The sequence below is a fragment of the Crinia signifera genome, chromosome 3, assembly GCF_055691185.1.
Source record: "Crinia signifera chromosome 3, ASM5569118v1, whole genome shotgun sequence".
In the NCBI taxonomy this organism is placed as follows: domain Eukaryota; kingdom Metazoa; phylum Chordata; class Amphibia; order Anura; family Myobatrachidae; genus Crinia; species Crinia signifera.
In genome coordinates, this window is record NC_139219.1 from 52,619,981 (window position 1) to 52,643,864 (window position 23,884).

Here is a 23,884-nt window from a genome sequence, read left to right on the forward strand (position 1 = left end):
CCAGTTGCCAATGGCAACGTCCTTTTATATTGTGGAGGTTCATGCCACACTAGAACTTGTATTTGCATTTCTAAATATTCTTGTATGGCGACATGTACGAATTCTTGAAAAGTGATCTAACAACGAATCGGCTCCTTCCTGTCATTTAAAACACAGCCTGAGACATGACAGTTAGGAGCTGGTTGTTTATCACTCTCCATTTGATCACTTTTTAAGCTTTGTACATCTAGCCCCCAATCTTTTTTAGTAGCCTCTCCGGCTACAAGTGTGTTACCCAATACATCTTCCTGCTGTGAGCATGACCAAATAGTAGGGATACTTGTTTAAATTAAGAGCAATTATTGTGCATGAAAACTGATGGGATTGTAGCTTATTTACATGTTTTAGTTAAATTGTCTTCAATGTTCTTGTGTGAATGAGTTGGCTGGGAGAGTATTGTGAGTGATTACAGTTGATTGATTTGTGACTATGGAATGCTCACACAGTTCTGTTCTCCGATTTTTAGTATTATGGACTTCAAATCCTGGAAAATGTGATCAAAACTCGATGGAAAATTCTTCCTCGAAATCAGTGTGAAGGTAAATATTCCCTGTATATCTGCATTATATGTAAAACATAGGATACTGGGCTTTTAACATCTTCTGTACACTGCCATCCTTGTGGTATAAAGCAGTTGTGTCGCAACTCTCCTCATGAAATGTGAAGAGTGTTTTCATATCAGATTTCCTGTCTAAAGTGTTGGCGTGCACGGGGTGTTACATATATTTTTTTTGAACTTGTCATACCCAAACATTTTGTTTGGAAGCCCTGCATCAAGCTTGCATCTCCCCCCTACAGTTATTCTTGCCTGAATGGAGCAACAATTGACAGTAGTCAGTGCCACCTTCTGCAAGGCCTCTGATATCAAAATCTGGAAGACCTGTTGATGTTTCAAAATCGCAGGAGCTGATTCCTACTCCATGTTTCTCTGGCTGGAGCCGAACCTTCTCATATAGTTTACATTTAGTCAGTCTTGACCTAGATTGCTATCTGGTCATGCCTACTTACCCATTTGGTTAATCCTGTACCAGGAAAAGTTTCTTGCATGTTTTCAAACCGAAGTCTACATCGGGGTATTTAAGCCAGATTGTTTGACAGTTCTGCCCATCCCGAGAGTCTGGACTGGTTGAGAATACCCCCATCAGTCAATGCACAACTTGGCTTGTTCACTGCAGTGCTGAAGTTCAGTGTGGTCCACCAACGTTGAGCACATGAATTGGTTCTCCATCCTTGGTTTCCAATCCGTTTGTTTGACCAGGGGCCGCTGTGAAAGTTAACTGAGTAGTTGTTGCTGCTGTCCGAGGAAGCGGGTACATTTCCTTTAATAAAGTTAAAACGGAGTACATTCACTGCCTGGGCATTCAATGCATAGTGTCAAACTAAAGAAACTGCAAGAACTTGGAATGTTTGCAGCATTTCATTTAGTGACTATTCCAGCTCCTGATGTACCCCAAAAGTGTATTGCTTTCAATCAATTGTTGATCGACTTTTATTTGTAATATTTTTTGTGTGTGTTTAAAAATTATATCTATCATACTTCAAAATGTATTTCTGAACTTTTCATGTTAGGCATAAAGAAATATGTTGTTGGACTGATAATCAAGACCTCTTCAGATGCAACGTGTGTTGAGGTAAGTCCACACCTGGATCATTACCTAGAAATTGGTACTAAGCGAGTATTGTACAGTTATAACATTGATGGAATCATTACTTGTTTTTTGTTTTTTTTCTTCTAGAAAGAGAATGTGTACATAGGTAAACTGAACATGATCCTCGTTCAGGTGAGTTATTAATGTGTACAAAGATTGGTGTTGTAGGCCTTAACAAAAATGTCATCCACATTAAACGTGCCAAATAAAACGCCATGTAACTTGCAGATTCTGAAACAAGAATGGCCTAAGCACTGGCCCACATTCATCAGCGATATTGTAGGAGCCAGTAAAACCAGCGAGAGTCTCTGCCAGAACAATATGGTCATTTTGAAACTTTTAAGTGAAGAAGTTTTTGACTTTTCCAGTGGACAAATCACCCAAGTAAAAGCAAAACATTTAAAAGACAGGTAAATATGTGAATAAAGTTTTTCCACTTAACTGAAATTCTTAAATAGTGAATGGTGGTTATTCTGCTTGATAATCTCAGTGATTTCATTGCCTATATGGTGCATAAAATGTGATCTAAACCTTGGTTTTATCAGGGTTTCTATTCATTGAATTTATTTGACTTTTTTAACCAAATGTGCTTTACTTTTAAACTATCGGCTAATAAAAAAACAAAAAATTCTAGTTCTGAATTCTTTACTTTGGAATATATATAGATTCCTTTGAATTAATTGAATAGCTTTTTGCTAATTAATGCTGCGACCTCCAAAAATCTGCTGATCTGATATCCTCTTTGAGAGCAGACCATTACAGAATATAGATCTAGCCATTCATTCTGCTTATTCCAATTCTTAATGGCCTTTTTTTTTATGCTTTTTTTTTTTGCAGCATGTGTAATGAATTTTCAAAGATTTTTCAACTTTGCCAGTTTGTAATGGTAAGTGTCTTGACAGTGTAAGTAACCAAATATTTGCTTTTTAATTGTTTAGGAATTCTGGTTCTTCATAACGAACAGTATGTCTTTTGGATCTGAGAATTTAACATACCTTGCATTTAAAATAAATAAATTATGCTCTTGTGGCTGTATTCAGGGTATGGGGAAGGGTTGCAGTGAGAGCTCCCTAATCCGTGTGCTGCTAAATTGGCGAATGCCAGTACTCATGGGTGTTAAGTCACGAGTAGCGGCATTTTCTGGCCAGTGGCGATACTGTTTCTGCCATGCTAGGGCTTAAAACAGCATTGCAGCCCTTGTCAAACTCCCAGGACAGGTTTGAGCAGAAATCCATTAGTCGGCAATTCACAGCACAGATAATAGAACTGAGGTCTATTATTATTACTATTATAGCCAATGTAACTCATGGCTGCATTCATTGTAGCATTTTTTAAATTTTGTAACTAATGGCAATATGGATTTTGGGAAGTGTTTCTGACTCTTGATTTAATGTTATGTTTCCTCTCATTTCTATAAAGGAAAACTCACAAAATGCGCCACTTGTTCATGCAACTTTGGAAACCCTTCTTCGATTTCTTAACTGGATACCACTGGGATACATATTTGAAACCAAACTGATCAGCACACTAATATATAAGGTAAGCTTAATGCTAAAATAAAGATGTGTTTTTTTTAATTTAATGTAAGCTGATTAGAAGTAAACTAATGTGTGTTTTTTTTTTTTTTTCCCCTTTTAGTTTTTAAATGTTCCAATGTTCAGAAACGTGTCTTTAAAGTGTCTCACTGAAATAGCTGGCGTCAGTGTTAGCCAATATGAAGAGCAGTTTGTAACACTTTTTACACTGACCATGATGCAATTAAAGCAGGTAAGACGTGTACATTATCCGTGTAAGCTACTGTAATCAGATTTCCATCCATGAATGATGTAGGTAATGTTTTTAGAGTAAAATACCTTTTTTTATTATGTTTTTATTTAAGAAAATTGCCTAGATAATTAGATTATGAATTTGCCATTTATAGCAAGACTATTTTTACTATTAAGAACCACTTATCCCTCATTTCCCTAAAATACTGGTGGCTCTCAACCTCGGTCCTCAAGTACCCCCAACAGGTCATGTTTGTCAGGTCTCCAAAAAGAATCACAGGTGAAATAATGAGCTCCACCTATGGATCTTTTAAAATGTCAGTGAAGGACTAACAGTCTAGACTAACTTCTCATATTGTTTGGACATGCACATTGATGCGGCTGCCCTGAAGTATTTTCCCTTGCAGAAGATGTGCTGAGAGTACCTGTCCCTGTTGACCGTGTAGTAGCCCTATTTCCCCTTGCTATTTAGAACAGCTAATTGTGAATACTCTTTTTTGCCTTTTTGATACACCAAGTGGTTTAAATGGAGTGAGTACCGGTAAAGACTGCAACAGTATTTCCAGTGAACCCCTAGACTTGGTTGTTTCACACTCCCCTGGAGAAGATCTGGTCCCATATAATTAGGTCTCCACTTTTTAATATTCTCTAGTTGACCTGTGTAAAGTAATCTCCTAGTCTGTCCTTGTTTTTCTTTGTCTATCCTCTTGTCCCCCCCCCTTATTTTAGTGTTCAACTTATTCAGTTTCTCTCAATGCTATGTCCTTTCGCATTCTTTAAATTATGACCTTGTGAAACACTCTTGCATTTATTGTATGTTTTTACATTCATTTTTAAAATCAATGAAAATGTATTTATTAAAAAAAAAAAACAAGACCCACTTAGTCACTTTATTCATACTAATAACTTCTGGAAAGCAATTAAAAATATATATATTTTAACAATTTTGATTGTTGCAACACCTTTTGTTTGTGCTTAGATGCTGCCTTTAAACACAAATATTCGTCTTGCGTATTCCAATGGAAAAGACGATGAGCAGAATTTCATCCAGAACCTCAGCTTGTTCCTCTGTACTTTCCTCAAAGAACATGGACAACTCATTGAAAAGCGTCTCAACTTAAGAGAAACTCTGATGGAGGTCCGTTCGTTTTTGGGAATATTTGTTGTTGATTGTTTTGTTCCAAATTAAGGGCAGCACCTTTATTTTATCTATAACATGGCAAACTATTGGCTGTATACAAATACATGGCTTTCCATTAATGCCTTTGATTATATTATGGTTTTGTACGCTGAAGGGAAACTTTGGGGAGGTTTCTTACAAGGATTAAATGAATTGTGGGTTTTGTATATACAGATGGAGCGTCTCTCAGCCAGCGCTCACCAGAATGCCCCCGCAGGTGATTGCTGGCAGAGAGGCGCCCCATCTGACTGGGACACGCGAGCATCTCTGTTTTCGGGGGACGGGAACCCTGTCCGTCTTTGCTTCAGGGTTAGGGAGGTGGTGGGGACCGGTGGACGGGGACCGACTGTGAGTTCTGTCGGAAGGGGATGCTCCAACCGCCAGACCCCCTCTGAATGAGCCCGGCTCAATCTGTATGATTGATACACTAACTCATATTGCCTGTAGCACACTGATAAAATATGTGGGTTACAATACAACATGTAATCATCTTAAGTCATAATATAACCAAAGACAGTAGCAGAGTAGAGGGAGTAGTGACCAAAACAACAATGGCATGTGGTCCTCATACTGAGAAGACCATTGAGCAAAATGGGGATATGGCATGGTGCTAGGAGGGTTGAATAAGGGAGGAAAATAACACTGCGGGCGTTATTCAATTGCTTATAACCCCATCTCATTTTTAAAGTGTTGGAAGATTGCGTTGTGATGTTCAATTGGTGCTTTTTATCGCGCTGATCGCTCATTGTGGTTGGGTTTTGCTGTGTAAAGCCGCTAAATCTGACTAAAGTAATGGGTGCAACACAAAATATCCATTTGAGGGCTCAAACGGGTCACCTGTGGGGGGTGTGAGCTTAAATGGCAGCGCTGGGAGCCGATCGTGCAACAATTGAATATCACGGGTGCTGGCTGCTGGTGCACTAATAATTGAATAACCTGAAAGTGCAGGTAGATGAATGATCAGAGAAATTAGGTCTTATGTATGCTGAAAATATTGGGTACAGGGTGATGGGAGATCATCATAGTGGAGGTTGGGTGGCAAGTGGGCAGATGTAGGAAGGGAGAGGACAGACTGGGCTTTATAAGTGAACGTGAAGTGTTCACATATTCTGTGGATGATGTGAAACAGTTTATAGAAGGGGAGGAGCCTACAGACCGGCTAATCGGTAATGGCTACTTTTTTTTTGTCTTGGGGGGGGGGGGGGCAGTTAATGGTCAAAGAATGCGAGAGCTATTTGGATGGCATTAACGGTCAGTGCAAGTATAGGTTTGGAAGCTGAATTTCTGATGAGTAGAACTTTTCCACGTACTGTAGTTAATGTGCAGTGTGTTATGCAGAATCATTTTATACTGAAAACCTTTTCTTACTCATGGCTTTCTGCGTCCAAATCCAGGCTCTGCACTACATGCTGCTGGTGTCAGAGGTAGAGGAAACGGAAATCTTTAAAATTTGCCTTGAGTATTGGAACCATCTAGCAGCAGAGTTGTATAGAGAGAGTCCGTTTTCAACATCGACGTCGCCTCTTCTTTCTGGCAGTCAGCATTTCGATGTTCCCCCTAGAAGACAGCTGTACCTGCCAGTTCTGTCAAAGGTATTTTTCTTCCTCCTGGTTTTTCATTCATACTGCTTTCCTATGCTGATACTGTAGATGCACGCAAACAATATATTGCGGAAAGAACAGCTGGTCTGTTTAATCTTTCATTTTCTAGATATAATTTTGACCTAAGGTGCAGAACCATTATTTTTATTTTCTTTAATACACAACTAAACTAAATTGAAATTCAGTTTATTAAATTAAAAGTATATAGATCAATCTCTCCCTCTCTAACTTTATATATCTGCAAAGAAGTAGCAGAGAGCACTCACCAGGCTTGTAGAAATCAAACTCTTTATTCAGACATCTTTAAAAAGTAGGGTATTTGAACAACGTTCCGGTCTAATGGGGAACCTTTTGTCAAGACACCAAAAACAGAAAAGCAGCATACCCATACGGGTGTCTACCCGATCTTTATATACCTGCTGGCGCAATGACCAGCACCTGCCATCAAACTCAACTGAAAATTACATAATTTACCGGCTTTATTATATGTATACAGCACGTGTTTAAAATCCAAACTAAATACTATACACATTACTGATTAGTTCAGTATTTATATACTTTCTTCGTAGCTGCTAAGAAAGCCAATGCTGCAAGGACTGCTACATGGTTCTGTTTATTCTATATCCTTGCTGTACGTTCCGTTACTTTGGAGCGCAAGCACCCGGAAGCGCGTCACACCACCCATTTCCGCCACTGTTAAAACAGCGTTTTCCACATGTCGCCACAATGGAAAGGACTCTCCCTGAAGTAGTGTTCCTTCTAGGAACTGGGCAGGTCAGGGTGGTGCTGCAAGGGGGCAGCATAAAGGGGGCGGACTGGGCCTTTCCAAAGTCGGTGCCAGGGAAGTGCTGGCATCTAAGGCGGTGCTGGGCTTCCCTGTGCACTCCGGTGGGGACAGTCAGCAGGCTGTTCTAGCAGGGCGCCGCCTGAAGGGATCTGGCAGTGCGCTGCACCCCGCTAAAACAGCCTAGCGTGAACACTACGGAAATGCGTCACTCAATCTTCCACTACTACTGTTTTACATGGTTACGGTGTACCAACCTAATGGAACGCATAACAGAACACCATGAACACTGCCATCTAGTGGACTCGTGTAGAAACACAACCACAGTCCCTTTTAGACAACTGTCCCAGCCAGACTTATCAACTTTTAAGGCATATTCACAGATCTTCGGTATGCTGATCTGTTTTAGAATTTTATTATAGCAGTCATGGGCAGAGCAACCATATAAGAGCAATCCAAACCTATAAAACACATATTTAAAACCAGAAGAATACTATACATAACAATACTAAACCAGAAAAAAGTGACCACCATACATGTACCAAAATTATCTGATTAGTCATCGTCAACTGGAGGGGGTGGGCCCAGGGGGGGACCATTTTCCTTAAAGAAATATATTAAGATGATTAGTCCAGTTGGTGAATCCGTTTGCTTCATTTTTTTGGTAGGACCAGTCCCCTATCACCCCCTCTAGCTGCTTTGCACTAATGCAGGCCTCGCATAATCGCCGACTGCCCCTGGTCATCTGCTGGTATTATTACTAACGGATGGACTGCTTTCCATAGCGCCCTGATAGGCAAAGCCGCCCACCCTTGCGAAAATCACTTGGACGTGTGAAAATCGTTCTGTTTGTATCTTTAAGGATGCTGGGAAAGAATTTTGTAACAGTTTGGTGCACAGACTCTCCTAAAAAGGCTATATCCATAGTTCCTGGTTCCCCCTATGGACGCAGACGAAAAAGACAAGCTAAAAATCAGGGGAGCCAGGGGCTGCTGCAGAAGACCAGCGGCAGCAGCTTGAGTGGTATTTCTGGGGCAGAAGAAACCTACTCTGGTAGGTTTCTCCTGCCCCAGGAAAACCCACCACTCAAGGGGTTAAATACATACCAGTCTATTATCTGTACTATTATTGTAATTGGTTTCCACGAAGTTTTTTGACTGTTCACCGTTCCTTTTCTGCAGGTGCGTCTGTTGATGGTTAGTCGAATGGCTAAACCAGAGGAAGTTTTAGTTGTAGAAAATGATCAGGGTGAAGTGGTTCGAGAATTCATGAAGGACACAGATTCTATTAATCTCTATAAGAACATGAGGGAAACGCTGGGTAACTATTTTTCAGTCTGTGTTTTCTTTGTTTTTGTTTTTTTTACTGCAAATTTGCATAAGAGCAATGTTGGTGGTTTTTTTTTTTTTGCAACACCTTATGCAAAAGTGCTAACCATGGGCCTGATTCAGACCTGACTTCTAATTTATAGAATTTGCAAATTGAGCAGCAGCGCATGTGTACCGTTCGCATGACACATACAGACATATAAGCCACAGAATATGCATTTGGATTGTAAACGCAATGTGGCCGGACTCTGAAGGGAAGCCAGAGTTTGGTAACCTGCCATTTTCCCAGATGTATATGGAAAGAAAAGCGCTGTTTTTGAGTATGGTCTGTAACATCAGCGATGACCGCGGTCTTAGTTACAGATTAGTGGAAGCCTCAGGCCTACTCACAATTGCACAGATGGCAAAACTGTGCGTTGTTTCCGGTATTGCGTATGGATTCGTGAGTGGATTCGCCATTTCATTCTCAATTCTCACCCGAGAATTAGTTCAGGCCCTATATACATTATTGTTTTCAATCAGTATTTTGAGAATTGAAACAAGTCCAGGTTATAGATCATTGTCTACATTTGTTGCAAAGAATTGTATTTTATTAGTAGGACCCTGTACTAACTTGGGGGTATGGATTATTGTGTCGGCTCTCTAATTAGATTGGCAGTCAGTAGCTCGACATGGCATAGGTTAACTGTGCTGAAAGATCTACAGGGTCATTTAGGTAGACGTGGAAATCGATAGACAAGTGATAAGGTCGACATGGAAATGTTTATTGAAGAATCGTTTTATCGTTGCCCTTTGTAACTAAGCCACATGTGACCACAATTAGTGTCCCGCATTACTCGCATCCCTAGTCAGGCTTCAGGCAAGGTGCTATGATCCAGCTAGTGGTGTGCTTGGCTCAGGTTACTGTTCCAGATCATAGTCCGCATGTACGGTAATGGATAAAAGGTTGGAGGTAAAACCCAAACCACTTGTGTTGACCTAAACAGGGTCGTCCTATTATTTTCAAACTTTCAGTTTGTTTTTCCACTTGAACTTCTATTCCTTTAAGCAGCTGGGTGTGCATCTAGATGCCTTTTGAATTACCCAACAAGTAATGTTCACTAACTTGCCACTAGACATCCCAATAAGCTGGCAGGGGAGCCGAGGGGGTATTTTGCTGTGACTACTAATGGTTTTCAGAACCTCCGGTGCTGTCCCGCATACTGTTACCCTGAAGTGGTTGCTCATTGCCCAAGGTATGTTGCATGCTCGTTGCCCAGGTGTCTGGACTCGCTGCTCTGGGTTGAGCAGGGTGTCGGCTCTTCCAGCTGCATCCCGTCTCCTGCTGCACAGACCGGCCACTCATTACCTCTGCTGAGTGTGGCAGTCAGCTCTTCCAGCTGCTCTCAGCAGAGCACTGGACTTCAAAAGCACGGTGGAGGGTTGCACAGTAAAACAGGCTTGAGAGGTAAAATAACAAACAAAAAACGGGCAGGGTGCAGCGCCCTGTCAAACCAACCTAGAGTCAACACAAATACAGTTGTAAGCAAAAGAAGTGGTAGATGCTATATTAAGTATTGTGCTAAAACTGTGTACGGTCGCATCTCACTCGAGGCTAGAGCCTTGTTTAATTGTGTACACTGAACCTTGGGCAGTATAAGCAGACTTTCCAGGAATTATTAGAAGTCTGTCTTAAATATTCAGTTTGCACAGAAAAGCTGTAGATGTATCTTTCATTTTGTAGCGGGTGGTGGATGGCCCTGTCATGAAGGTGTCTGTAAGCTCAAGTATACATTTTCAATTTGTTTTCTTTTTTTTTCGGTTTAATTGCCCATACACTAGTAAGATTTATCTTGAGATCTGGCTGGTTGGAACAAAAACATGGTTATGGATGAGTCAGTTTTCCAGCATTTCCAAGCAAATGGTCATCTGTCATGTGCTCTCATCCATAACCATGTTTTTGTTCCAACCAGACAGATCTGCAGATAAATCTGCATGTGTATGGCCACCTTTAGAGTTTGAAGCTCTTAATCCTCTTCTAACCCTTATGTTGGCACCAAGCTACTAGGAGTAGGGTGCTGTCTACTAGTGTGGCATTTGTCGCATTCTTTTATTTCACTTCTGCCACCTTGTGGCCAGCAGCTTTCATACAATGTCGTTTTTTTTTTTTTTTTTTAATATATAGTAAATTTTGTTGAAGGTTTAGTATTTATCCGATATTCTAAAAAGAATACATTTTGCTCATGTGACTGACAATCTTCTAGTTATCATTTATAAAATCGTACAAATCAATTATCTATACTTTTTTTTTTTTTTTTTGGTTGATCCATTAGAACCTGGGCCTTCTGTCTAAAACTTTTTGCTGCGAGTCATGCCTGTGCAACCTCCATAGTTTGTGTGGTTTTTTTTTTTTTTTTTTCCTCCAATGACTCGTTTTGACTTGACTTCTATTTAGTCTTGTGAGGGTGTAGTAGGGGAGTGATCAGTTACCTGATAGCGCTGACTTACTCAGTATGGTATCTCTTAGAGCAGGCATATCTAAACTGTGGCCCTCCAGATGTTGTGAAACTACACACCCCAGCATGCCTTGCCAGTCTTTGCATTCCCTAATAGCAAAACTGTGTCAAGGCATGATGGAACTTGTAGTTTCACAACAGCTGGAGGGCCGTAGTTATGACATGCCTGTCTTAGAGGTTTCCATTGGTCTCGAGAGTCTTGCAAATAGGTGGCCTTTTGATTCATTATGTCTTCAAGAAAGGTTGGCCTTCAACTTGGCACATTGTAGCATGATGGGTTTCTTAAGTCATTGAATAGGGTTCCTTTTATGCTCCGCAGGAACCTACCTGGTACAGACTAGTTGCAGCTCATTATTCTGTGCATTTGCCAGCCTTAATATGTTATGCGTTGCTAATCGCTTTTGTTCATGTGAAATGTTTTCTTCCAGTATACCTTACTCACCTGGATTATGCAGACACAGAAAGAATTATGACCGAGAAACTTCACAACCAAGTTAATGGGACAGAATGGTCTTGGAAGAATCTGAACACCTTGTGTTGGGCTATCGGGTCTATTAGCGGAGCCATGCACGAAGAGGACGAGAAGAGGTTTCTGGTGACAGTTATCAAGGTAAGGACTCTATTATTTCAGGGGGTAGGAAAGGGCAAACTACAAAGGGTAAATAGCCCAATGAGTTTATTCTATTTACCTGAACTTATGCAAAGCACAATGAAATCTGTGAATGAATGGACTGATAAGATACCGTGGAGACCACCCATATTTACTTATCTGCTTATTTCAGAATTAAAATAACCATTTTGGTAGAGGGTCAATCACTTTTTAGAGTCAGAATGTAGCTATCAAATCAAACTACTTTGTAGATGACATTCGAGGAATTGTATCACAATATAGGTCTTTTATTGCAGGATCTACTTGGTCTCTGTGAGCAGAAGCGTGGAAAGGACAATAAAGCCATTATTGCATCCAACATTATGTACATCGTGGGCCAATATCCAAGGTTTTTGAGAGCCCATTGGAAATTCCTGAAGACGGTTGTCAACAAGCTGTTTGAATTCATGCATGGTATGCTGACTCGTTTATAGGAACACTGCGGATTATCCTGTATGGGTTTTTGTTCTTTTGTGTCCTAGTTGTAGGTTCAAATGTTTTTTTTTTGTTTAAATGTCGATGTTAAAGCTGCGCCATTCTTTTCAGAGACCCACGATGGAGTGCAGGACATGGCCTGTGATACCTTCATTAAGATTGCACAGAAATGTCGCAGGCATTTTGTTCAGGTGCAAGTAGGAGAAGTAATGCCATTCATCGATGAAATCTTAAACAACATCAATACGATTATATGTGATCTCCAACCGCAGCAGGTAAAATTAAGCTGGTTATCTAATGCGAAACTGGGGAACCTCTCGATTAGGAACAGATTGCAGTCATTCATTTGGTTGTGGCTAATGGGTTTTTCTTTTGACCAAGGTAGTCACAGACTCTTCAGCAAATGTCTCCAAGACTATTTTGTTAAATATTTTAACAAAAGGAATTTGAGGGAATAGATCCGTGTTATAGATGTGCTTTACAGGAAAGTATCCGTCCAGATCCATTGGCCTAAATGGATAAACTGCTGTGCATGGATATGAAAAATGGTTTATCCATACAGTCCAATCGGCCACATAATGCTGTTGTAGGGATTGTGCTGTGGATCATACATAGGAATTATTAACTTCAAGTTGTGCTCACAGTTCTAAATGACATGTGATGTCCGATGCCAATGAAATCGCAACATCTAGTCATGTCTGTAGCATCGGATTTCCAGATTCTGTGACTTTGTCTATTGTGAAATGCTCAACGAGGAAACCTGTCACTCTGAAATTCTATTGCTGTAGTTCCAGATAAACCTTTATGCATACAAGGGAAACATACATTAATGTGGATGGTATAATGTGTTAGGCTATTATCCTTGCAGCTGTTTTATTTGCTATATAGGTGGTTATTCATGTATTTTAAAACTTTTGGTCTGAGCTGGTGTTTTTGTTCCTTCCTTCCTTCGCCTTTGTTGGTACCCAAATTGAAATGCATTTGATTAAAGAGCCTACTTACAAGTACCTCGGAGCTTCTTCACTTTCTGTATTGTCAGAATGTTCACTTCTGGCTCCTCCTGCTTTGGTCTAACCACAGCACATGTTTTTTTTAACAAAAATTAGGCGATTGCCGCACTGCTCCAATTTTGGCGATTTTTATGCTCAATTTTGGGCCTATATATTAAGCCTTGAAGAGGTATAAAGCACCAACCTCTCCACTCCTAACTGCAATGTTACAGGTTGTGTCTGAATGATTGCTACTTTTTATCTCTCCAAAACTTGGCTCATAGGACCCTTAGTTGGTTGCAAAATAAACCGACATTCCAATGACTAATTGGGTATTAAGATGGGGAAGAGCCATGGTTCCAGCTAAAACTTTGACTGCCCAAGCTCTATCACAGCGTTCCAATGTCACCCATGGAAGCACGGGAAAGGACTGAATAACTACAAAAATCCATATTCTACAGTATAACATTTTAGTTTATACTAGAAGTACTGTATTTTACTTATATCTGACTTTCCACTGATTTAGGTGCACACGTTCTATGAAGCAGTCGGGTATATGATTGGAGCCCAGACGGATCAACCTGTACAAGAGCATTTGATAGAGAAATACATGTTGCTTCCTAATCAAGTGTGGGACAGTATTATTCAGCAGGCGACTAAGGTAGGTAATGCTGCAACACTTGTTAGCTCTGTTTTGCCCTTAGGTGAATACGCTTTGAAGCTAATTTATGTAACCTGTTTATTGGAAAGAAAAATTTACAGATTGGCCATAGTTATATTGCCATGTAAACAGTACCTTTTTCTGGTTTTGGCCTCAAGCTGACATTAAACGGTCATCATGTACATAGTTGACAGATGAAAAGGTGACGTGAAAATAATCAACATTAGTTTTTCGTGTTGGTTTTGGTGTCGGTTTAATCACAATGACCCCTAGTTGGTGTACAGCGTTCCCTCCCACGACACACTTTGTGGAAGGTGTCTCACCACTTCTATCACGGTCTGCACATTTGACACACTATGTAGATAAAGGTGACTGGACACCCTTGTGTAAGCAAAATGGATTTACAAAAATGTTAACTTTCCAAATCCGATGGACGTGTTGGGCAGTTGCCAGGAGAATGTCTGTATAAAGGCTCATACACACTGGGTGACTTTTGAACTAAAAAAAAAAGCTCCATTTGTCTTTTGAGCTGCTTTCAGCTCAAGTCGTCCAGGGTGTATGGGCCAGTGATGAGCAATGATGCGCACTTCCGCATCATCACTGGGCACCTCATTTACTTGTATTAGCAGGATGCTATGGAAAGCATAAAAACGCTAAAGCGGGTAAATCGCTCAGTGTGTATGCACCTTAACTGTATGACATCTGACATCAGTGACTGATCTTGCCACAAGTGAAGATCACTTGAATTATTGGAGGCAGATGAAGTTCTTTAACTTAACTTCTACCTTGAGGCTTCCAGAGTGCAGGACACCGCAGGCCTAAATTTGAGTTCTAAAAAAGGGTTCCACTGCTGAACTGACAGGAACCACTTTTGTAGATCATAAATTACCTTACGGAGTGTACAGATAATGTTGCTGTTTAGGGTTTATTTTTTTTTTTTTTTTGGTTAAATGGCAAACCTATCGTTCGGGATGCTGAAATTCATATAATTGTGATCCGGGACCATACCTTGAATATAGTGTATGGGATTAAAACTACAGTACATTATTTATTTTTCTTACGATCTTTACAGAATGTGGATATATTGAAAGATCCAGAAACGGTGAAGCAGCTTGGCAGCATTTTAAAAACCAATGTGAGAGCGTGTAAAGCTGTTGGTCATCCATTTGTAATTCAGCTCGGAAGAATTTACTTGGATATGTTAAATGTGTATAAGTGCCTAAGCGAGAATATCTCTGCAGCTATTCAGGCGAATGGTAAGTGTGGCGGATTTTCTCCCCTCTGATAGGTATTTTATAGCACAAACATGCTAATCCTCTTTTTTTTTTTTTTTTTTTTTAGGGGAAATGGTCACAAAGCAACCTCTGATTCGCAGTATGAGAACAGTTAAAAAGGAAACCTTAAAATTAATTTCGGGTTGGGTGAGCAGGTCTAATGACCCACAAATGGTAAGAACATAATCTTCATGTTGGGATGATAACTCCAGAAAAAAATTCAGAGGGTTGTTTGCTGCACATTACGGCTTCCATTAAATTGTCCTGCGAGCCACCCGGCATCTACCCAAGATGCTCAATTACAATTTGGCACTTGATGGGTGGTTGAAGAGCAGTGGGGCGGATGAACGATGCACTGAGGAGCAGAGAGATGGGCAGCAGCGGCCGGTGATCAGTGTGGCAGCTATTAGAATTTTTAAATGTGTCAAATGACTGGTCGGACGCCGATTGCTCTCAGCCAATCAGCGGCCTCCCTTCTGGCGGATCGGAGGCCAGCCAGTCATTTGACACACCATTTTAAAATTGTAATAGCCTCCCGCTGCCGGAGGTCGGATGTCATCGTACTTGCTGCGCGTCCGACCTCCTAGTCCGGTCCAATGCGTGCGGTACCGTGCATTGGATCAAATGTCACACATGCGATAGTGTATGGGCACCTTAAGGAATAAGGCACAAGCTGACTTCTAAAAGTTCCCATACTGTTTCCAGTATAGGTCGTTTCTTTCCAAATTAGGTGGTTTTATATAAACCTGTAATTGGTCCCTGTAGTAAAAATCTAATACAATCTCTAACACCGGTTTAGATATCTGATCTTGAGGATAATGCAGTTGCCACATTCTTCTGGTTTTAGATCATACTGGTTTATGTTTTTATAAATCTTAAATGCTTCTGTAATACAATGTGTTTTTATTTCTCCCCCTTGTGTGGCTTTTAGGTAGATTTTAAACAAAAAATAAAATAAATGTTCTATTTTATTTAAGGTTGGAGAGAATTTTGTCCCTCCATTGTTGGATGCGGTTCTAATTGATTACCAGAGAAATGTACCAGCCGCCAGAGAGCCAGAAGTTCTTAGCACAATGGCCACCATTGTAAACAAGCTGGGAGGCCATATTACAGCTGAAATACCTCAAATATTTGATGCTGTATTTGAATGCACATTAAACATGATAAACAAGGTATGTGACAAATCTGGATAAACTGATATTTGTATACCAAACACGTTGATAACACGCTGACTGGATGCCTTTTGATAAAAGTCCATAATGTTCCATCTGACCAATTCAGCTGCTGAAAGCAACTTTACAAACGAACAATTTGCTTAGCGGCCTTCTTTTTCACATACAAATACTCTTTGGCCTAATCGCCTACAATCATGCTTATAAAGTACCACTATGGGGGGTATTCAAGGTCAGGGGCACGGCTGTCGAGCTAGCGCGACAGCCGTGCCCCTGTTTCGTTCTCGGTCAGCTCGCCTGGAGCTTGGCATTAGGGATTCAATGTCCCGGCCACCGAGCGGCGAGAAGGGGGCGTGGCCGCGAGTTGATGACGGAAATAGACGAGCTCCGGCCGGGAGCTCGCCTATTTCCGGCTTTTCTCGGCAGAACGAGCCCGACAACTTGTGATGTCGGGCTCGTTCTGCGCAAAACCCCTGTTCAATGCTGTCGGGGAAGACAGCAGTGAATAGGGCCCCGCAGCCATCTCCCCCGTCGGGAGATGGCTGCGGGAGCTCGAATGACATTGCATACCCCCCTAAATGTCAACGTTGCCGTGTGCCTCTGTTGCAGTCTGTAGTTTTAGCTATGAAGGTGTTTCTTGTACTAGTCCCAGTATTAATATATCATCTGTGATGTGGGGACTGCTCTGTTGCTTTATTATACATTCACATGACCTGCATTGCCAAGTACCAGACTTCTGTCTCCTAAAATTAGACTATTGTAACATTACCAGTCATGTTGGTACACTTGGTTTCTCTTTTTCAGTAATTAACATGTCAACTTTCAGCATTCCTTCAAACTATTTGACACGCGTGATATCAGGCTCTCTGTAATTTTCATCGGTGACATTAAATATTTACATTTTGCGGACCTTCGCTGGAACCGCAAAGCGCCATGTTAAACTACTTTTCTTTTATAGTAGTAGCGCCCTCTAGAGAACAGGTGGGATGGATGGGAAAACCGTGATAAGATTGGGCCATATTCAGTAATGTTCATTCTAGCACCTGATCAGTGAGGAGGGCATGTTTTTTTAATTTTGGGGGGCAGAATTTAAGACTTGATGTTTTGCTACTGTACAGTAGCTGTCAAACCTATAATGTTGCCATTCAACATTTAAAATATTCCGTCCTGCTTATTGTATGTATTGTTTATGTAAAAAGTCACTCAAATGTTGTTTAATTTTATTTTTAATATTCCTTCCTTACTGATTAAGGACTGAGTGCTAAAATGAACATTATTTGAGTATTTTTATTTATTAAAAATTATTTTTTTTTTACTGCTTAACATAACTCTGGCCCTCACTAGAGGTTGCCCCAAAGAAGCTATTTAAATGTCTCCTTTCGAGCATGTCTGGTTGCTGGCAACGGCATTTAGTCTCGCACCTCCTGGGGGTGGCAAGCTCAAATCAGCAGGAAGTCACCCCTTTGAGCACTCACGTAGGACTTTTTGCATTACAGCCAATAGTTTGGTTGTTTTTTGATGTTATGCATGATTAAATCTTACCATAATGAGTTTGACCAATGAGGAAAAAATAATAATTTGCATATCGCCCCATTTTGGACGGGAGATTGAGTGTGATGTGACAATTGAATACAGCCCTAAGCATTTAGTACTTATGATTGATGTCGTCTGGCACGTGTGCTTTACCAATAGTAAGCTAGTCTAGTCCTAAATTTGTCCTGAGGTACAGCAATAATATATGATGTTCTTGGTTATTGAGGCTCAACATGTTGCATAGTATTTCTGATGTTGTAATCTAAGATGCAGAATACCTATTTTCCTTGTGCTAAATCCGTTAATACCATTACGTTATGGAGTGCCTCTGGTTGAAGGCACCCGGTCACAGCCCTCCTATTATACCTCTACCACTTTCTTTACAGGACTTTGAAGAGTATCCCGACCACAGGACAAACTTTTTCTTGCTTCTCCAAGCTGTAAATTCACACTGTTTCCCTGCGTTCTTGGCCATACCTCCTGCACAGTTTAAATTGGTTTTGGACTCTATAATCTGGGCTTTTAAACACACAATGCGAAATGTTGCAGACACAGGTAAAATCATCATTTTTTTACAATACGCTTATTCTAGCCCTACAGTAATGCTCTGCTCATCTATGAAACGGATTTTGTTCATGGGTTCCGTGTCTTTAATTTTATTTTTATATTTTAAAAATTATGGTGAGCAGACTACGGTTTCAGAATTCTGATATAATTTGACTATAGACCTGAATGGAAGCACGAAGAGACTAAGACTTTAAATTTTGTCTCATTATAATCCTAAAACATTTTGGTGGTTTTCGGGGGAAGTCTGTTTCTTCAGTATTCATTATTACACTAGTTACCAGAGTCCTTCAAAATAACGGAGCAACATAGCAGTGATGTCAGCACGGGGCTGCTGTACGTGCCCAAATGGATCTACACTAGAATTGCTCCTAGCGCCATCTAGTGGCCGGTGGTGCACAAAACACTCAGAATTTCCACAATAGAGATGAAATGCAGCATGGTCTCGCTTGCTATATGGATACTTACCATTGGAATGCCGCTGTCCTGGTCAACTTGCCATTAGTCTTTCATAATGTTTAAATCTAGATTTAATATTAGCAGTTTATTACCTTTTTGTTTGCTGCCTTGCATCTGTACCGCCATATTTTACCCAATCTCTGTTGTGTATCTGTTTCAGGATTACAGATTCTGTACACGTTATTACAGAACGTTGCTCAGGAGGAAGCCGCAGCACAGAGTTTTTATCAAACATACTTTTGCGACATACTTCAGCACATCTTTTCTGTAGTGACAGATACCTCACACACAGCTGGTACGTGATTCTACTCATTGTCTCTACGTTATAGGGTAAAGGTGTATTGTATAGACTTGTCTGCAAATTATTTGTGGGGCTGTCCAACCTGGCATTGGCTAGGTCAGATTGTAGAATCTGCAATCCCTGGATAGGAGGGGCCATGAGGCACTTGTTGATGAAGCTGGATATATGTGCAATGGCATTAATTTATTTAGGCAAATGTAGTCTGTACTGTAATGACTGGAACCTACCTAGTTATTGATTATTTAAGTTTGACCAACCTCTAGAACCTATCTAGCATTCTTGCAGACCAATTAAAATTTTATTACAAATCTAATTTGCGCAAGTGTCATTGACATCCATAAAACCAGTGCAAACCTCCAAATCTGTTAAGATAAGTTTCTGTGTTTGTCACGTTAATCATGCCCCAAATATTTATGTAGACTTATGACTATTTGACATTCTCAATAAAGGTAACTGGCTGTACATAACCCCCAAACATCCATTTCACATGCCCATCATTTAGTATATATCCTAAGTGTGTTCATAAAATATGCACTCTATGGGTGGTATTCAATTGTTTTTGTTTTTATCGCACCCACTCTCCCGTCTAAAATGACGACAGATGGTAGGGCGAAATTCAATTTTTTTTGAGCATATCACGCTCATTATTGTTGGGTTTAGCCATGCATTCGTGCGTATCAGCTCACCCACACGTGGGATAGTTGAAATGTTGGAGAAAAACAATTGAATAAAAAAAAAAATATATATATATATTGAAAAAAGTTGTGAGAAATGCAACTGAAACGTTGTCTCAAACCACTGTTGTTGGTATATTTATTTTGCATCATCGCGCTGAGTGCCGCACCTACACCGGACATATATATAATTTTTTTTTATAGAACGGCCCGGGGTTTGCACAAAAGTTAGGATCCCTATGGGGCAGCTGCCATAATGACTCACACCTGCAAGATCTTGTGTAATTGGATTGACCCCTTTGTCTTGTACTTGAAACTAATTTTATTTTTTGTCCCTTTTTATAGGTTTAACAATGCATGCTTCAATTCTGGCATACATGTTTAATCTAGTAGAAGAAGGAAAGATAAATGCTCCTCTGAATCCTGCAAATCCACCCAATAACCAACCATTTATTCAAGAATATGTGGCTAATCTTCTAAAGGCTGCATTTCCTCACCTGCAAGAGTAAGTTAGCCAATGCCAAACGGCCTGTCTGTGAATTGATTGTTAGAATTCAAAATAATCCTCCGTTGTGTTCTGGTGTATAAACTTGTCTTGACAAATTAGTTAGCACAGTCTTGGGTGTCTTGGATTATTATAATTTTATTTATAAGGCGCCACAAGTGTTTCGCTGCGCCGTACAAAGGAACAGTACAGGGAGACAAAGCTTGGCATAACATTAAATAAATAACAAAAATACAGTACAAATAAAGAGCGCCACAGATCAATACACATTACAGCTTAAATGTAAGTAGTGAGGACTCCATCAACATACAACTAGTGGCTTGAGGCCAATGATGGAGATGAGTATGCAGACGAAGATGGTCACTGAGTGTTGGAGAGCTGTGAGTGAAATGTGAAGAGAAGTGGGCTTTGACAACAGGAGGGAAGAGGGCCCTACTCGGAGGAGCTTACAATCTAAATACAATCTAAAATTGGATACATTGTTTTGTAACTACAAAGCATTGTGGCCCTTTTACGACATTAGCAGTGATGTTCTCCCGGCTAACTAATGCCAGGCACCATTCACTGCTTGGTGTACTGAGGCTGGATGTATAAGGACACATCTATATAGTGTACAGATATCACACTGCATGGTGCACTGAGGCTGGATGTATGAGGGCACATCTGTATACTGTACAGGCATCACAATACATGGTGTACTGAGGCTGGATGTATGAGGACACATCTATATAGTGTACAGATATCACACTGCATGGTGCATTGAGGCTGGATGTATGAGGGCACATCTGTATACTGTACAGGTATCACACTGCATGGTGCACTGAGGCTGGATGTATGAGGGCACAGCTGTATACTGTACAGAGGCTGGATGTACAAGGGCACATGTTATACTGTACAGGCATCTCTCGCTGCATGGTGTACTGAGGCTGGATGTATGAGGGCACATCTATATAGTGTACAGATATCACACTGCATGGTGTACTGAGGCTGGATGTATGAAATTACATCTTTATATTGTACAGACATCACACTGCATGGTGTACTGAGGGTGGGTGGATGTATGAGGATATATCTTTATATTGTACAGGCATCACACTGCATGGTTTACTGAGGCTGTATGTACGAGGGCACATCTTATACTGTACAGGCATCTCTCGCTGCATGGTGTACTGAGGCTGGATGTATGAGGGCACATCTATATAGTGTACAGATATCACACTGCATGGTGTACTGAGGCTGGATGTATGAAATTACATCTTTATATTGTACAGACATCACACTGCATGGTGTACTGAGGGTGGGTGGATGTATGAGGATACATCTTTATATTGTACAGGCATCACACTGCATGGTTTACTGAGGCTGTATGTACGAGGGCACATCTTATACTGTACAGGCATCTCTCGCTGCATGGTGTACTGAGGCTGGATGTATGAGGGCACATCTATATAGTGTACAGATATCACACTGCATGGTGTACTGAGGCTGGATGTATGAAATTACATCTTTATATTGTACAGACATCACACTGCATGGTGTACTGAGGGTGGGTGGATGTATGAGGATACATCTTTATATTGTACAGGCATCAGGATACATCTTTATATTGTACAGGCATCACACTGCATGGTTTACTGAGGCTGTATGTACGAGGGCACATCTTATACTGTACAGGCATCTCTCGCTGCATGGTGTACTGAGGCTTGATTTAGGAAGTTTCATCTCTGTTGGCTTTTAAATAAAGTAGTGCTCATTCTAGAATCCTGCACCTTTGAAAATGTGCGCTATTTCTTGTCTGGGGTGTCGCTGTTTGCTGTGGTGCTTCTAGGGCACTCTGGTCTTAACTTTTTAAAATGACCAAATTTTTTTTTTTTTTTTTTTTTTTTACATGATTCATTATTGCTTTAATTATCATTAGCAAAGTGTCTGGAAAGCTGTTGATCTTGCATATTAGATGACCAAATAGGTTCTGTACATTTATTTGTACACAAATATATATTAAAGTCCCATTAACAATTAAAGTGTGTATTTTTAAACTCCCATATGTATGGTTGGAGGACTAATACACAGATGTTTTTCTCTTTCAGTGCTCAAGTTAAACTTTTTGTGACTGGCCTCTTCAGTTTAAACCAGGATATTCCTGCTTTTAAAGAACACCTTAGGGACTTCCTTGTACAGATAAAGGTAAGGTTTCATTCTGTTATCTGTTGTAGTAACCTTTTACAATACATGCAGTGCTAAAATGCTTTATAAATAATTATTGATCATGAATTATCCTATAATCTTCCTTGTTTCTACAGTTTGGTTAAAAGGAAAATGTTACTCTATTCTTTTTTTTTTTTTTTTTTTTTTTTTTTTTTTTTTTTTGCAAACCGTTGCTATTCTTTTATTTTCAAGCTCTTTAAAAATAATGAAGCCCAGATTTAAACATTTCGGAGATAAAAAAGTGCTTTTTTTGTATGTGTCATTGTACAGGAGTATGCCGGAGAAGACACTTCAGACCTATTCCTTGAAGAAAGAGAAACAGCCCTCCGGCAAGCCCAGGAAGAGAAACACAAACTTCAGATGTCCGTTCCAGGCATACTTAATCCACACGAGATTCCTGAAGAAATGTGTGATTAGTTTTTAGAAGCCAAGTTATGCCGTAACTTTCCCTCCTCCTGTTGAACATCAATTTTGTTCAGGAAAACATCACTTTGATTATTGTTGACCAAAATGATGCCAATTTGTAAATTATAATGTCACCTAGTGGCCCTTTTTTCTTATTATGCGTTTTTTGTATAAGAAATTTTCTGTGAAATCTTCCATTGTTTAAAGCTACGGTCATCTTTAGGTTTGCATGACATTGAGATTTAATTTTTTTTTTTCCTCTCCCTTTTTTTTTTTTTTTTCCCCCCTTCTACCCATTTTGTGGCAGTGGGGTCAAGGACAGTCCCATTTTATTTAAAACCATTTATAGCTGCATAAATCATCTTCACCCCAATAGAAAAATTCATATATATATTTTTTTTAAGTGAGTGTTTTCGTTGTTGTCGAAATTGCAGCATAGAAGGAAATGAATGACAATGGCAAAACTACTTTTGCAGAAAAGTGTGTCACTGCTGCATTCTCTGAACAATGACCGGTTTGTTTCGAGTTGAGGTGGGCACCGCATACGTACTTGCAGGTTTCATAGACTTTTGCAGCAAGATCATGTGCATATCATCCCATTGTAAAGCAACGTAAAGTATGGGAACACAGTACAGTTATTTTTACACATTTTTTTTTCGTTTGTTTTCTTTTTTGTTTTGTGTGTGTGCTGTCGCTTTGTCGACAACAGCTTTTTGTTTTCCTCAATGAGGAGTGTTGCTCATTTGTGAGCCTTCATTAACGAGAAGTGAAATGGTTAAAATATTTATCCTGTTAGAGTAGGCTTGCATCTTTTTAACAACTCATAAAACTGGCTTTTGAGATGACTTGTACTAATTTACATTGTTTACCATGCTGTAGTGCTTTAAGAACACTACTACTTAAAAAGCAAAATAAACTTGGTTTACATTTATATGTCTGGTTTCTGAAAGTATTGTTTATGACTATTTTGTAAGATTAAGCGAACGCTCGTCCACTTGATCGAAAAATGTAAAATCCAGTCTGGTTGTGCCCTCCTGGAATTTTTGTATGTATGTTGGTGCATATATACACATTTGTGTGTCAGGCAGGTATTTATATAGAAGGGCTCTATGTATGTATGTTTGTCTGTTCTCTCTGAAGATATGTATGGCATAAGGAAACATCGGGTTTCTAAGTAATCTTTGTTGGCACTTGTTAAATACAGAGTTATTTTGAT

The 23,884-nt window shown here is 40.0% G+C and overlaps 1 protein-coding gene across 2 annotated transcripts in view; it reads left to right on the top strand.

The window, feature by feature from the left end:
* XPO1 (exportin 1) overlaps nucleotides 1–23,599 on the top strand; it is a 39,795-nt gene extending 16,196 nt beyond the window's left edge. For both annotated transcript variants that reach the window (XM_083175810.1, XM_083175811.1), the window contains exons 4-25: nucleotides 506–578; nucleotides 1,609–1,670; nucleotides 1,776–1,820; nucleotides 1,917–2,098; nucleotides 2,526–2,574; nucleotides 3,108–3,227; nucleotides 3,327–3,455; nucleotides 4,434–4,592; nucleotides 6,029–6,226; nucleotides 8,201–8,339; nucleotides 11,271–11,452; nucleotides 11,749–11,905; nucleotides 12,038–12,201; nucleotides 13,442–13,576; nucleotides 14,649–14,832; nucleotides 14,918–15,024; nucleotides 15,828–16,022; nucleotides 17,942–18,110; nucleotides 18,739–18,873; nucleotides 19,899–20,058; nucleotides 22,146–22,242; nucleotides 22,534–23,599. In XM_083175810.1, coding sequence (XP_083031936.1) covers nucleotides 506–578; nucleotides 1,609–1,670; nucleotides 1,776–1,820; nucleotides 1,917–2,098; nucleotides 2,526–2,574; nucleotides 3,108–3,227; nucleotides 3,327–3,455; nucleotides 4,434–4,592; nucleotides 6,029–6,226; nucleotides 8,201–8,339; nucleotides 11,271–11,452; nucleotides 11,749–11,905; nucleotides 12,038–12,201; nucleotides 13,442–13,576; nucleotides 14,649–14,832; nucleotides 14,918–15,024; nucleotides 15,828–16,022; nucleotides 17,942–18,110; nucleotides 18,739–18,873; nucleotides 19,899–20,058; nucleotides 22,146–22,242; nucleotides 22,534–22,680 — 2,988 coding nt within the window. In that variant the 3' untranslated portion in view covers nucleotides 22,681–23,599. The remainder of the gene's footprint in view (nucleotides 1–505; nucleotides 579–1,608; nucleotides 1,671–1,775; nucleotides 1,821–1,916; nucleotides 2,099–2,525; nucleotides 2,575–3,107; nucleotides 3,228–3,326; nucleotides 3,456–4,433; nucleotides 4,593–6,028; nucleotides 6,227–8,200; nucleotides 8,340–11,270; nucleotides 11,453–11,748; nucleotides 11,906–12,037; nucleotides 12,202–13,441; nucleotides 13,577–14,648; nucleotides 14,833–14,917; nucleotides 15,025–15,827; nucleotides 16,023–17,941; nucleotides 18,111–18,738; nucleotides 18,874–19,898; nucleotides 20,059–22,145; nucleotides 22,243–22,533) is intronic.
* The last annotated feature ends 285 nt before the right edge of the window (nucleotides 23,600–23,884 follow it).